A 15,714-nucleotide genomic window follows, 5' to 3' on the forward strand; every position below is an offset into this window, starting at 1 on the left:
AGTTGTATTTTGTATTCATTTATTATGTGAAGGATTATTATCTGGAAAGCTAAGCAGACAGGTGCAGATTTAAAAAAGCAATGCCACTTTTGAACCTCTGAACCGCTCCTATGTTATACATATTTAAATAATTCGGTCATAAAATTACTCAAACATCCGCCTTGAGTTCCCGCACAATACTTATCTTAACAACAATGAGGAGCAACCCTCTGAAGAACTTCTCCCTGACCAGAAGGGGCCAGCCTTACAAGGAGTGGCACAGTCTGAAGGGAGGGGCTGAGTTCATGTTCATAGCCAGCGAACAGAATGACGTCCTCAAGGCAAACCCCAAGATAGAACCACGACTGGAAGACTTCATGGGCAAGATTTTTCAGATGTACTTCCTAAGAAAATATTTAACTTAGTTGCGCAGTGGCTGTAATTGCTAGAAAAAAAAACTTCTAAAAAGATTTTATTAGAAACTATGGCCAGTTTGCAAACGCCTGAGAGCGGAAATATGTTTCATTTTATTCAGAGCTATAAAAAATATTGATCGGTTGTGAAAAGCTTTAGAAGGAATTAAATCTGTTTTGACAAATGTAAAAATTAAATACAAAAATAAATGGTTTTTTTCTTCAAAAGTTAGAATTGGGAGGCCAGCCTCTCAGCGAATTTCGTCAGATTTAGTCTGAAAATCGAAAATATTCAGAGGAGCGATTTTTTTGACACTAAAAAGACTTTTCTAAGTTTTTTAGAATCCGAATCACATTGATAGGGCTTTAAAAATTTTTAAGTCGACCAAATTGATTTTCTGAGCTCTCTGAAATCACTCTAAAGACCCCGATTTGACCAAGTTTTCTGCGCCGCAGGCAAATTTTAAAAAATTCTACTAAAAAACGCGTATAGATTGGCGCCAGAGGCGCCTTTATAAAAATTTTAAGGTCAGTCAGCCAACAATGGATATAGGGGGGGGGGATTCTTTGGGTCGGCAGGGGGTTGAATCACTAAGGAAAGAACCCCCCCCCCCATAAATCCGCTACTTGGTTATAATTTTGCTTTTAACCTATCTTCACATTGACACCGAAATGGACAAAGTTATGTAAATAAACTCAGTAAATTATCTGTAAGCAACAGACCTACAGTGCAGACTTCTCCGCGAGTCACGGCTAAGTACGGTAGCAACAATTACATAAAGATGCACATCGAGTGTCTCGATCAGCTTAATTTGCGTCAGGCAGATGAGATGGTATGCTTGTAATACGGATGTACTATTACGCTAGCAATACTATGTACGTCGGACAGAACGCTTGCTAGGAATATAGGGTCTTTTCTACTTTCAATCTTAGAAAGTAAATCAAAATTTTGCTGAGAAATATTTTATTAGAAAATTAGATAGTATGAATTTACTGCAAGTTGCCTTTTGACTCAATATTTATTCTAAAGGTTGGATTTGGAGATAGTATGACTGAGAATGGTTATATTTTTTAGAGAGAAGGGTTGGGGTGGTTGAAGAGAATGTTGTTGGTTGAAGAGAAAAATGAGAGGGAGGTGGTGGTGTTAGAAGAAAAATTGTTGGAATGAAATCCCGTAGTTTTTAGCTTCTATTTATACTCAGATGGGAATTCTCCCACTTTTTCGTATCAAGAGAGAAGTTACTTTTTAACTTCGTATTTTCTCGTGAATGCTATTCGTGCATTCGTATTTCACGAGAAGAATCTTTCGTATGCTCGTATTTTACGAGAGGAATCGTTATTATTCGCATTGAACGAGAATAGTCGTTTCATTTCTCAATGCTTAAAACGTTATACGAATTATTCCAATAGCATTTCCCTTCTTTTTGCGACCGGTGATTTTGTGAATATGCATAGCTTTTTTTATGAATACTAGACATTCTAGTATGAATTTCACAAAGAGAAAAGAGGCGAAGACTATTCCGCATTTTTCCAAATAGTATTGTTTTTTCCCGAATATACGGGTGTATTATATTCGTTTTTCCAAAAGCTTGGAGAGATGAGATAGTCCAAGTATATTGTTTGAGAAGAGCCTAGTGGGCTATATGAGTCCGTGAAAAGAAATTCTTGAGCGTGTAAAAAGACTTGGATACTTTTTGCAGTATTCCTTTCATCTCTGAATTATCGTAAATCAAATTCCAAAATTTCTGCATTTGAGCATAAGTTTAAATTGAAGCACCTTGACTAGAGGCTAAAGAATGCTTAATTTGTTGAACTATCTCTTTTGGTTTAAAGAGATATGGTCCTGTAACCCTTGTGATTTGGGGTGCTTATTCGATCCAGGACTTGTCATCATCAACATCTAGTTGAAAAAAATTTAAATATTTGTCGGAAAATTCAAAAGATCTGTCGACTGAAAAGTTTGTTGCGTAATTGGATCGGAATTGGATGCGTAATAAGATTTGTCATTTTGTGGATTTTTTCATAGGAAATCTGAGTTAGATTTTAACTTTTTGTTGAGGAATTTGGCAGATTTATTTTTCTGAAGAGAGGAGGTTTAGGATGCAAGATGTGGAATTGAGCAACAATAAAAGTAACTGTATATCAGTTAGTTTTTTTAAGGCCGTTTTTGCTTTTTTGCAAATCTAAGCTCTGATTGGCCGTTGTTATTCGGCGTCTTTCGGAGATGACTCGTTTTAAGTCGTATTTCCTTCGGCGTTCATTTTGTAATGATATGGTTTTTCCACTCTTGTTTAATGTCGTGGTTTTTCACTCATTTTTCGATTTGTTGAGATGTAGAAGCGAAAAGACTATATTCGTTTATGTTGTTTTTAAATTTCAACAACTGCATTCCCCTTCCCAATTGGAGGAGGGAAAAAATAAAAAAAACCATCTCTTCATAAAACATCATTTATTTGCTTTTTGGTTAAACTTCATCTATCATCTTATTATTTTAAAAAAAAACCGTGAGCTCGAAGATAATCTGGTTGATTTCTCGTAGAACTTTTTAAACCTACGTGACGAGTTGGACTTCAAATACGAAGCCTTGCTGGAGGATAAGGAAGTTGAAAGGAGGGTGAGGATATACGATGGGCTGGTTGAAAAAGGAGTGAATCTAACACCGATGGAGATGATGCTGTGGATGGACAGGAGCTTCATCTGGAGCTACCCAGTGCTAAATTCGGGAAAATTAATTGAACTGTGCTCAAAGCAGAGCAAATATCTTTCAAAGAAAATCTGGAGCTCATGGATTGGATACGATGTGGTCTCAAAGGAGACGATGGACTTTTTGTCCTTATTCTTTGGGTGGGATGTAATTTTCTATAACTAGACACCCAAATTAAAAAATGAAAAAAAAATAAAAATTTTTATTTAAGTGGGATGACAACATAGAAAGGGTATATATATATATTTGTTTTAGTTTCAAGCAAAATTTCTTCGAAAGACCCGAAACGGAAGAAGACTTCAGAAGAAAAATAGAGCCTGATATTATGCTGGATAAAATTTACCAGGCTTGGTGGCGGCCTTATTCAGCGCTGCAGTTTGCAGTGAGGAGCCTTAGTAGGGCCGCAGAAGACTCGTTTGAAAAATTGGCGGCGGTGAGAGTGATGCAATCCTATACGGAAATCAAGCCTCACATTTAAAAAATTTATTTTCAAATTTATTGTAAAAATGTTTATTTTTGGAGTTTTTTTGATTTTATTACAAACAAAAGATTTATAAAAGAGAAAAACGCCATTAAAAAGAATTTAAAAAAATATTAAGTTGGGCCGAAAAAATAGCTAGTGTTTATGATTTCTTTTTAAATTTACCAATTAAATTAGATGGAATTGAAAAGTTTGTAGGACGATTTGTCCGTTTAGGTCTTTTAGATTCGGAAAGTGATCCAGGTGCGGATCGAGTGTTCTGAGAGCTATGAGGGATATTTTTTCTATCAGTAAAGCTTTCTGATGATTGAGATAAACAAGAGAAATCAAAAGGACGGGGATTATTATATTGTGATGTTGTATTGGGGTGGCGGCGGCCAAAGTCAATTGAAAAACTAGTGTTGGGACTTATACTGCGGCTAGGTAGGCGGCGGTGGCCATAACTACTAGATTGACTAAAAGAAGGATTAGGGGTCTTATCAACAGGATAGGTAGTTGAACTTCGAATAGGTCTTGGATAAGATTTTGGTCAATCGCAGTCGCATCGAACAAAGTTCTTAGATGCATAGATTCTCTGCCTGAATTCAATAATTGTTCATGTACAATGGTTTTATTTTGATCCTCATTTGTAAGTTTATGATCAGTCTTTTGCTGATAACCACTGTTGACTACTGGCCAAAACAGGTATTGTAATTTTTCAACCTGTTTAGTTTTTTTGTAAGAGTTGATTTTCTGATTTGTTATATGATCATAAAAATCAGTTGAATATAAGTTACTAGAGCACTCATGCAATAGTTTGGGCATTTGTTGTTCTTCAGGAAAGTATTCAACAATATGATTGCGGTGGACAATTTTTTTTTGTGATTGAAATCATTTTGAATTCCGTACGTTACTTCCCTGATTTTTTCAATTACGGTATAAGGTCCAGATCGTAAATTCAAAAGCTTTTGAGATTTCAATAGTGGCATAGATCTGTTTTCTAGTAGCATTTTTGTGCCTTCTTTTATAAGTCGTCCTAATTTAAATTGATTTGGGAACATGTGGGCCTTATTAGTGATGCGGCGGCAATGGGTATAGGTGTTAGTATAAACAAATTTAAAATTGTTTTCCCTTTTCAGTATTTCGGCGGATATTTGATTTTTCAGAAATCTATTTATCGTCTCATTGTTTGACTTATGCTCGGTATGAGCATGATTTTCGTGACCAGTGCAAAAATCAGACGAACATCTTTTGTTTTGGTGGCGGTAGAAACCTAGTTTAAGGCTAAGAGGAAACTGAGGTTTTTTGCCAAAGACAATCTCATATGGAGTGTAACCTTTACTTGAATCAATAGCGGTGTTCTGTGCAAAAGTAAATTTATTTGTTAATTCAGACCAGTTTGAGCCTGAAGTACTCAAGAAAATCGAAAGTACTGGGTTAAATGTTTATGCTGGACTTCGACTTTTCCGTTAGTCCAAGGCGAGTATGTAGTTCATGGTCTCAGTGTTATTCCAAACTCAGAGAAACAATGAGCAAAGTCATTACTCATGAATGCACTTCCATTATCATGAATAATTTGTTGTGGAATACCAATTTGTTTTGATGCATTTCTCTAAGAGCTTAATGGTTTCTTTAGGGTCTGCATGAGTGCATGGATATACTTGAAGATATCTAGAGAAGGCATCTATCACAACTAAGCAAAAGTTTTTGCCGTGACTTGATGCTCTGAGTGGACCTTTATGATCAATGTGGATCGTTTTCATTGGAATTGTTTCTAACTGTCCTCATTGTTGTAAGGGAGCTTCATTCAGGTCTTTTCGTTTAGGCTTATTTTTCTGACATCTAGGCAATCATGAAGAAGCATGTTGAACCATTTATAGAGTCCGGGCCAATTGAAATATCTTTTAATTGTTTCCAATTTTTTTGTTTCACCGTGATGACCGCTAAGAGGATGCTTATGAGCTAACTCAAAGCAGTTTAGCACTAGACAGATGGGTAAGCAAATTTTTGGACTCTTAGTATAGTCATCATTATATTCATTAATACATAGAAGATCATGTTGGTCTTCAATGAATAATACCACAAACTGCCTGATATAACTCAAACTGTGTTGGAGTATTAGAGAGGGAGGTGGTGGTAATAGAAGAAAACTTGTTGGAATGAAATCCCGTAGTTTTTAGCTACCATTTATACTCAGATGGGAATTCTCCCACTTTTTCGTATCAAATGAAAAGTTACTTTTTAACTTTGTATTTTCTCGTGAATTCTATTCGTGCATTCGTATTTCACGAGAAGAATCTTTCGTATGCTCGTATTTTACGAGAAGAATCGTTATGATTCGCATTGAACGAGAATAGTCGTTTCATTTCTCAATGTTTAAAATGTTATACGAATTATTCCAATAGCATTTCCCTTCCTTTTGCAAAGGGATAAAGTCATATTTATTTTGTGATGGCGGCGGGGTCACACTTTGTGAGCACAATAAAATAATTCATGTTTCTGTTTCAATTTGAAATCAGAACATATCCATCCTCCTATTTGGAGAGGGAAAAAAACTAAAACTTTTTATTTTACCCTGCTAATCAAGCGAGGTAATTGTTAACCAACCAAAGCTATTTTCGTTCAACCTCATGAAGTTTGTTCAATAGTTTGTTGTTGGTTTTATTATCGGTAGCAGATGTTATTGTGGACCTAATTTTTTAGTCAGGCTTGAATGAATATGAATACAACAGTTACATTTATAAATCGAATAGATTTTACTCAACCAAGAGGTCAAATTACAAATTTAAATACATCAAAATTATTTGTTTCTCAATAGTTTGAAGATCAGTTTAATATTATCATTCCTTGAACATTCTTTTCTTGAAGTTTCCTTTTCGTTTTTGTCCTGAAGTATGTGAATTGGGTGTCCGTATGCGTAATTTGGGGAGGATTGGTTCATACAAAAGGGTGTATTTTTTTATTTTTTTTTTATTTTTTATAAAAATCAAAATTGTTGGAAAAAGCCAAAATAGTAGCTATTTTATGTTTTTATGTTTTTCCTTCCAACCGGGGCTATGAGTTGGCGATTTTTTTGTTTTCAAACTTCGGATTTGCCTTTTTAGCTCTCGGATTTGATGGGTTTCATATATATGACTGCGCTGAATTTGCTCAAAATATTCATCCAACTGGGGATGTAATTTTGCAGTCAGATATTTTGATTGGACATAGATTTTTTGATACTCAAGAAAGGAAATTGTTATTGAGTACATTTTTATAATGGGTGATAGGCTTCTAATTTAAATCAATTGATTAACGGATTCAAAGCATAATTGAGATCCATATCGAAGCCGGGATTACTGTTAGAATTTATGTACCGTTCCCTTTCTAACTGAATATGTAATTTAGTATTTAATTCAGTGGGGTGTATGGGCTGTCGCCTAATGGTCATTGGATATTGAGAAGCTGATACCGGCGTAGTTGCCGTTAGTATCTTAAATGGTCTTACTATCTGGGTTTGTTTTTTAATTCGAGAATTCGAAAGAACCAGGGGGGTGAAACTTTTAGGGGTGGTGGTTTTGATGCTGTAGCTATTGGGATGGCTGGAGTGGTGTGAGATAGTGGTACAATAAAGGATCGTGTCGAGGTCGGCGTTGAAGTTTGGGTCATAGTAGTAGAAACAGTTGGTTGTTGAGTTGGTGCTGAAAGCTGCGGGTCCAGTGGATCGGTTGGTGGTAGGAGTGAGAGAAGATCCTCAAAACCTCTCAAGTCGTCGTCAAGTGTTGCGTCCATAGTTGAATCTGTTGGTATATTCTAGAACAGTAGAATTTTTTGATTAGACTGGGTTTGTTGGGTGATCCAAGTGTCGATTTCTTCTATCAAAACTTGTTAATTGGATGTGAGGATACATGCGATCCTGGTTGATTTTATCAATTTCCTCCAAACGAGGGGCTTGTATTTTTTGATCACATTCTTCTTCTAATTTTACAGTTTGTTGATCCTGAGTGAAAATCAAGGTCAGAATAGAAGTGAAAAGTATATTATATGAGGCGCAAGCAATATTTTGCCAAAATGTAGTGAGCGACCGGTGATTTTGTGAATATGCATAGCTTTCATTATGAATACTAGACAATTTTGTTTTCCCGAAAGTTTGGAGAGATGAGATAGTCCAAATATATTGTTTGAGAAGAGCCTAGTGGGTTATTTGAGTCTGTGAAAAGAAATTCTTGAGCGTTTAGAAAGAACCTGGATACTTTTTGCAGTTTTCCTTTCATCTCTGAATTATCGGAAATCATAATCCAAATTTTTTGCATTTGAGCATAAGTGTAAATTGAAGCCCCTTGACTAAAGGCTAAAGAATGATTAATCTGTTGATTTATCTCTTTTGGTTTAAAGAGATATGGTCCTGTAACCCTTGTGATTTGGGGTGTTAGTTCAAGCCAGGACTTATCATCATCAACATCCAGAACATTCTTGTAGATCTGCCGACTGAAAAGTTTGTCGCGTAAATGGATCGACAAATCGAATATTTTCCTCATACATAATGTGAATGCGATTATAACATTGATCCATTAATTGCAAAGGTGAATAAAAATTCGGACAATGGTAGAGCCAGAAAATGTTGCCATTGGTCTCTAAGAACATAGAGCGGTTCTGAGTTAGAATTTAGCCAGCCAAACGTGGGTTTTCAAAAGAAAGCATTAAATTATTTAAGATTGAGGAGCGTTTTAGCTCACATTGTTTTTGTAGACGGGCTAATTCGGCCGTTCTAAGCATGTAGAAGCTATTGAAAAGCATATAGTCCAATTTGGTTCCTATATGAGATTCGTAGTCAATTTGACTAATTAATTCTAAAATTTCTAAAGCTCTTATAGGTCGATGGTCAAAGACTTCTATGATAAAACTAGATACAATAACGTCACCTGAAAAATTTTATAAGGTAAAAGTAAGTTAAACTGTGATTAATTATCTTCTTAAGATAGATTGTTTTGGAACTAGTTTAGGATGCATTTTTGGCCGCACCAAATTTTTATGAGTAATGTTGTCTAAATAATGTTGTCTGAGAATGTTGTTTATATAATCGATAACGCTTTTGTTAATCGCAAGCGTTATTATTGTGACAAACTTGGACCACTTTATCATAATCAATTAAAATCCAATTCAACGATTAAAAATCAATGAAATTTGTAATCGATTGTTTGTCACGTTTAGAGAGACTTACTTCAAACATCCAAAATAATTACCCATTATATTTGACACTTCATGATCATATAAAAGTGGTTATTTTTTGATTTCATCGAAAAAATATTGGCATGCTTTGACGTTCTCGACTATCAACTAACCAACAAATTGAAATGTTTACAATGGATGCCTCACATATGACTTTTTTAGATGCTTTGCCTGAAAGTAATTATAAGAATAATTAGTAGGCAAAAGATACGTTTTTGCATCGATTCTGTTTCAAAATTGCTGCGCTTAAAATGTCTCAAGAAGTTCACAAAATTTACCTATTTCTTACCGCATAAGCTTTCAGGTCTTCAACATTTAAAGGGCCCCTCTAAATTTTCTAGCTTGTGTTTAACAAGACGCGATGACTGATTGTTGATTAATGCAACATTTCGACGCAGGTCTTTCTCCATTCTATTTTTGCTCGTGTTAAAATTTTCAGTCGCAAAAATCGTTTCGAAAAAAAAGTTCAATCAAGTCGATCATCTTGGCCCGTAATAAGTGTATCAGCCATGTTTTAGCCTAAATCTTAGAAAATTTTTGATGATCCAGCGCAAAGTTGGATCCAGTGTTATCATGAAGAAGTGCGTCACTGAGCAGGGTGAGATCATCACCTCCTGGAAAGTGCACTGTACATTACCATCTAAACCCACAGCAATAAGGAGTGTGTATGTAGTGCAGTGTGCAACCAGTTCGCACTGGAGCGTGCTCACTTTGCACAGGAAGGATCCTATGGAGTGGATGTATGGGGGAATAACGGGAGAACAGATAGAAGCTCACACGCCCACCACATTCATCAGCACAAAATGTGGAAGTACTGAGAAACAAAAAAAAACTGCTTGTGGTGAACAAATTCACATTTTTTTTGTTCTAGAAAATTTCTTTCAGTATATTATAGTTGATGGCCTTTAGGCAGTTTGGTCCTTTATTTTGGCGACGATGGTGTCTGGTTCTGTAAAATGAAAAACAACTATGTTGAGTTTGCCTCTAACTGACTAGAAATTAAAGTCACATGCAGAGCATATATGCGTCAATTCATCATAAAGTTAAGTTGGCGAATGCTTCGAGTTTTTACGGTAAAAATGCGAAACGGTTCAATTCAAAACTGAATCTTGTTTGTTATTTTCAGACCTCATTTTGCGCTCAAGAATCAACTCGCGTTGATTTGAATCATACAAACAAAATAAATTTAAAACGCAAATACTTTTTAAACGAGTTGCAATCATTTTATCACTTTCAAACGTACAAAATACAAATCCAGAATCTTACCATCAATTATGGTGGTGGTTTTAAAATTAGTTACACCAATACTGTTAGTGTATTTTGCTACTGTTGTTAATGGTCAAAAAGCATGTCCGGGAAACTGTACGTGGAGCACCGAAGTCGTACGACCAGTTCAGAGGCAGAAGGCCAGACGAAGTGATTGACTGCTCTAATAAATGATACTTTGAGATCCCTTACTGGGACATACCATGTGACAGCCGCGTGATAGATTTTTCCGACAACAAGCTAATCAGACTGACAAGAAGTAGCTTCTGTGGACTTCAAAAACTAGAGTATATCTACCTTGCAAAGAACCAAATCGACTACATGGAAGCGGCGACGTTCGCAGGGCTCCCAAATTTGAAGGATATTGTCCTTTCGGGAAACAATTTTGACGATATTGACGAAAGACCGTTTTGGGATGGCACCTTCCATAGCTTGATGGTGCAATTCGACCAGAAACCTTTCTTCTGTGACATCGAACTGAAGAGAACCATTCAAGATGTAGAGTACAAAATAGCAATGGAAGGCGGCATCAAATGTGCCGACGGTGAGAGGCGGCTTCCTGTGATGTATCGAAACAGGCAGAGCCAAGTCAAAGGTTTTCCTTACATTGAGGCATATGAAATTATCCGAAATCGACACTATTCGTGGGAGATCGGACTCATTGCCGGAGCGTGCTGTATTTTCACCTGGCTATGTAAAGCATTGTTTTATTTCTTCTGGACCTGGGACTAAGTCGAACCGAGAAAAAAAACAAAAAAAGCGCTAAAGCTGTAGCGTTTTGGTTCGGGTCGTTTCCCGAAAATGTCATTAAAGACAAGTTGGGATGGGATATTGGGGTATCGGCCATATTATATTTAACTTAAAATCTAAAAGTTAAAAGAAGAAAGATAGAAAAGTTTATAAGTTTGCTTAGAAAACTTAAATTTCCGATTTGGAAGTTTGTTAATTCTCTTTATTTTTAAGAAAAACTTCAACAATTCTCCAGTTTGAGAATTGGATTCTTTGTTTTTTTATCTTTTTTTGAGATTTTAGCAATTTTAGCAATTTTTTAGAAGGTGTGCCTCACTGGTCGCACCAATTTATTACGCTAGCAATACTATGTACGTCGGACAAAACGCTTGCTAGGAAATTAGGGTCCTTTCTACTTTCTATCTTAGAAAGTAAACCTAAAACTCGCTGAGAAATATTTAATTAGAAAAGAAGATAGTATGAATTTACTGCAAGTTGCCTTTTGACTCAATTTTTATTCTAAAGGTTGGATTTGGAAATATTATGACTGAGAATGGTTATTTTTTTTATGGAGAGGGGTTGGGGTGGTTGAAGAGAATGTTGTTGGTTGAAGAGAATGTTGTTTGCAAGGGATAAAAACGTATTTTTTATGTGGTGGCGGCGGCATCGCACTTTGTGAGCACAATAAAATAATTCATGTTTCTGTTTCAATTTGAAATCAGAACAGTACCTGAAGCGAAAGGCATCAAAACCTTTTAGAAAAACAAAAAATCTAAGAGCAAAACAAAAAACGCATAGTTGTTTCCAAGGTTTAGCCCCTGTAGATTATATTTCCCCCAAAATAGCAAAGTCACAGCTTGGAGGGAACATAATTCTTTGTTATTGTGCTGGGGGCTAGAGAAAGAAGAAGACAGAACTCTTGAATTACAGTACAAAGTACCTGCAGCATCAATACAGTAAGTGTATAAATTTTTTTAGTTCAAATAACAGTGTGATTAAAGGTTGTCATCATCAAAAACATCAGTCATCATCAAAAACATAGTTACAAATCTACCAGCAAAAACAGCTTTTTCGAAAAGTTTTTGAATGGTGAAGTATTCGTTATTTTACCGGCACAAATTTTTAACTAATCGACGTCAAAGAAAAACAATTTGTAGAGAAGCAGTTGAAATATGGTTGCCGGGTATTGGTGGAAAAAATTAGATTTGAGTTCAACTGCTTCTCAAGATTCTCTAGAGACAACATTAGACTGGCAAAAACTTTCTGTAAAAATTTTGAATAGCCTAACTGGGATAAAAGTATTCTTTTGTTTCGAGCTCAAGTAAACAGTTTTTTTTGAGAAAAAGGGCAATTTTTTGAAAAAATGGACAATAATTACCCGCAATAATTTTGGTTGCATTTTTTTGTTGGCCATTTTCTCAAAAAAAACTTTTTTACTTGAGCTCGAAACAAAAGATTAGAATGAAAAATTCTAGCGACATATTTGCAATCAATTTTTTTTACATGAATCATATAAAATAAGTAGATCGATTTCTGTAAACTGCTTGTCAAAAAATATAAATTTCATTTTAATACATTTAAATTCAGTTGATTGCAAGGATTTTTTAAATTGATTTGAAGCGTCCTTTGAAAATTGAAATGAAGCAAGCATACACGATAGTTTTGTCCGCTTAATGTACCAAAGTACATCCATCACATTTTTCAATTTTTTCGATACATTAAGAAAAACGATACATTAACAATCAGTTTTTGAATGCATTCATTTAATAAGGTTTTTGTTATTGCATTTTAGTAGTATAGTAAAAGTGGCTAGGAAAATGACCACTTTTAACCCCCCTTTTTTTCGATGTGCCGTTGTACTTGCCACTTTTAACCCCCAAAGGAGTTAAAGCCCCTACTTTTTCGGGCATGCATGTTTTAAGGGGGGTTAAAATTGGTAATTTTCCAGCCACTTTATGGAAACGGGAAAGGAATTAAGTTTTGGTTGGTGCATGTTTTCCCTTCTAGAGTTTGGGGTTATTGGCTTGTTTACATGTAAAATGACGTTATATACCTATTATATGCAACCAAACTATATGGTATATAGGAAAGCCAAGATTTTGGCAGCGTAGCTTAACTGTTGGCTGCGGTGAACGATCTCCTTCAAAAATGCATGTTTTATTGCTGAATCTCGAAGAAAGGAAAATTCGTCAAGTACGGCGGCCGCCACCTCTATTTAGGCAAAAATAAATGATCAATTTGGCCGAAATAAGAATGAAATTTTGCTTTAAGCCAAATGAAGGTAAAAACAAAGAAAAATTACGAAACACTGAGAACTCTAAAATAAGGAAATTGGCTTGAAAATTTCTACATTTCCATTTTCCGTGTCTACAGAAGACTGAAAAAACGTCTGAAATCTATGACAAAAGCTTTGATTTTATTGAAAGTTTGAAAGAGCTAATAAGTTGAAGTGGGTAAAGATCTTGAAAAACGAGAACATTGATGCAAGCCAAAATTGCCCATTAATTTTGCTGCAGCCATTTCTAAGACTTGCATATACCACTTTAAAAAGGAAAGAATTTTCGGGGCTTCTAGAAAACGTTAAGTATTTCCTATTAACGTTTTGTGCTAACAGATTTTTTGAGAATATTCATCAAAGCGGACCTAGAAACTGGGAGAAAACTGTTATTTGTGTGCCAATATATACGACAGAACAGAGTGACCATCGAATAAAGCAGGTGAAAACTTATTTGCGACTTTTAAGGAAAGCAGATATTCAAATTAGAGCAAATTCAATCGGCAAAGACTGAACACAAGCTAAGACAAGTTATGGATACAGACTCAAAACTTGATATGAATTCGGAGTTATAATTTGAGCATCCAAGTTTTTTGATTTTTCCATTAAAAGAATATGCAAATAAATAACTTTTTATTTGATACTACAATCTGGTCAACTGTTCTCAGTATCTTCTAATTAAGTTCAAATTGGTTTTAGCAAGAGCTTTCTATTCAAAAGTTTGAAGCGCTATCAGTTTTTATCATTGATTAACCCTCTGCTCAACAAATTAAATTTTGAGTTTTTTAATATAAATCTGATCTTTTGAATGTTTCCATGATTACGCTATTTCATCTCAAAATACGGTGGCTTTTTGACCAAAATAATTGATTACTCATCTACAACTAATTGTGTTATTGAGAGATCAACCTTCCTTTCAATATATGTCTGAGATGATTCAAGCTTTCACATTCATGTTCTGATCACTAGCAGGATCCAAACAGTTCGCATCATGATATTTCTTCTCAATTTTGCATCGATATTTGTCTTCTCTTTTAAAAGGACTTGTCTTCGAAAAGCCGTTAGTTGTTTGAAATAGTAAGACAAAAAATCAAGCCTTATGATCAACACTCTACCTGAAACTTCGGATTCTGTCAGGACGATAGCTTTTTCACACTAAGCAACGCTCTCACACCAATTTGGCTACAGCAGTTTCCGAAAACTTGTGTGCCATTTTGTGGTTTCAATGCATTTTGATGAACGTCAATTATGTTGTGTTATCTTAAGCTGGAACGACTAAGAAAGATATGTTTGATTTGCCAGAATAGAATTTGTTGGACATTTTTACTTTGAGGAATTAAATTTTTGAGCCTCAATGCAGAAAGACTTGCTATTTATTTCAAAGACAAAAGGCGTAAGCATTTTGAGCTATTTCAAAAAATGCTCTATCGACTAAAAAAAATCTTGAATTTAAAAAAGTTGTACTGACTGTTTATCTGATTACACAATTGCTTCACTTCTGTGGGTTTATAAGTTTGATTCAAAATTATGATTTTTCAAATGAAAACCATTAAAAATTTGTGGTTTTTAGAGATTGATCAATCATCCTTCAAATATACAGTACCTGTCACTCAGACTTTGCTCGCTTACCGTCTTCAGCTCTACCAGCCGCATGTCATTTTCAACCATTCTTCTATCGATCGCGTTCGTCTGCACGATCAATCATTTTCCTCAATAAACGATAATTTTTTTCTAATAATTTTGTTTTCTTATTTTTTATCTCTATGAGCAACAGTTCATTAAACACTTTCGACTCCATGCTGTCTCCAATTGGACTTGTTGTTTGATGCTTCCATCGACAATTTTTTGTGAAAACTTGAAAATTGATTTTTCTGTTACAATTTTCAAACATTTTTTATAATCATTGACTGCAGATAAATTGAAATTATCAATGCAGCATATGCCACTTTTTCAAAAAAAATTGTTCATAATGAGGATATCTGGAGGATCAAATATTTCGAGGAAAGTTTTTTAAAAACAATTATCAAATTGTTTTGCAAATCAAGAAAATGAAACAAACTATCAATATAGTGTCTGGTTGATTATTCTAGAATATTCGAGAAACTTAAGAAGAAAGATAAGAAAGGTTTGGATTGAGTTACATATATATTTCTATATGAAATAAAATAAACGATTACAACTATACTCAAACATACATACCCACTAAACATATAAAGCTGCATACTTGTAAACTTAAGAAACATAAACACATTTTCATAAGTTGCAAACTTAAATGCAAACTCACAAAAAATAGTCATAGGTATTTTATTACATACATACGTTTATTCATACACATTTAAAGACTTACATAAAGTTATTCATACAAACTTACATACAAAAATAATGACATACACACTTACTGAGTACAAACATACATACATGCATACATATGCACAAACTTACATAAACACATACATACAAACATACTTACATACATGCATGCATACATAGATACATACAAACGTACTTACATATATACATACAAACCTAAAGTTACTTGGAGACATTCAAACAACCATACGCACAAAATTACATACAAATATGCAAAAATACTTCCATACATACAAACATTCAAAATGAAGTCTTAGATAAAGGTATGAATACAAACGTACATAGTCTTATACAGAAGAAGAATGCAAAT

General features: G+C 34.7%; 2 protein-coding genes across 2 annotated transcripts in view; one reads left to right on the forward strand and one right to left on the reverse strand.

Moving 5' to 3' along the window:
• The window catches only part of LOC134843588 (single-stranded DNA-binding protein 2-like), a 243,455-nt gene that overhangs the window by 134,786 nt on the left and 92,955 nt on the right, over positions 1–15,714 (reverse strand). The window lies entirely within an intron of this gene.
• LOC134843590 (uncharacterized) overlaps positions 1–15,714 on the forward strand; it is a 58,365-nt gene continuing 42,651 nt past the window's right edge. Inside the window, exon 1 of the mRNA XM_063859736.1 lies at positions 1–360. Within this exon, the coding sequence (XP_063715806.1) occupies positions 195–360 (166 nt within the window). The 5' untranslated portion in view covers positions 1–194. The remainder of the gene's footprint in view (positions 361–15,714) is intronic.

This window comes from Symsagittifera roscoffensis, chromosome 4 (assembly GCF_963678635.1).
Source record: "Symsagittifera roscoffensis chromosome 4, txSymRosc1.1, whole genome shotgun sequence".
Taxonomy (NCBI): Eukaryota; Metazoa; Xenacoelomorpha; order Acoela; family Convolutidae; genus Symsagittifera; species Symsagittifera roscoffensis.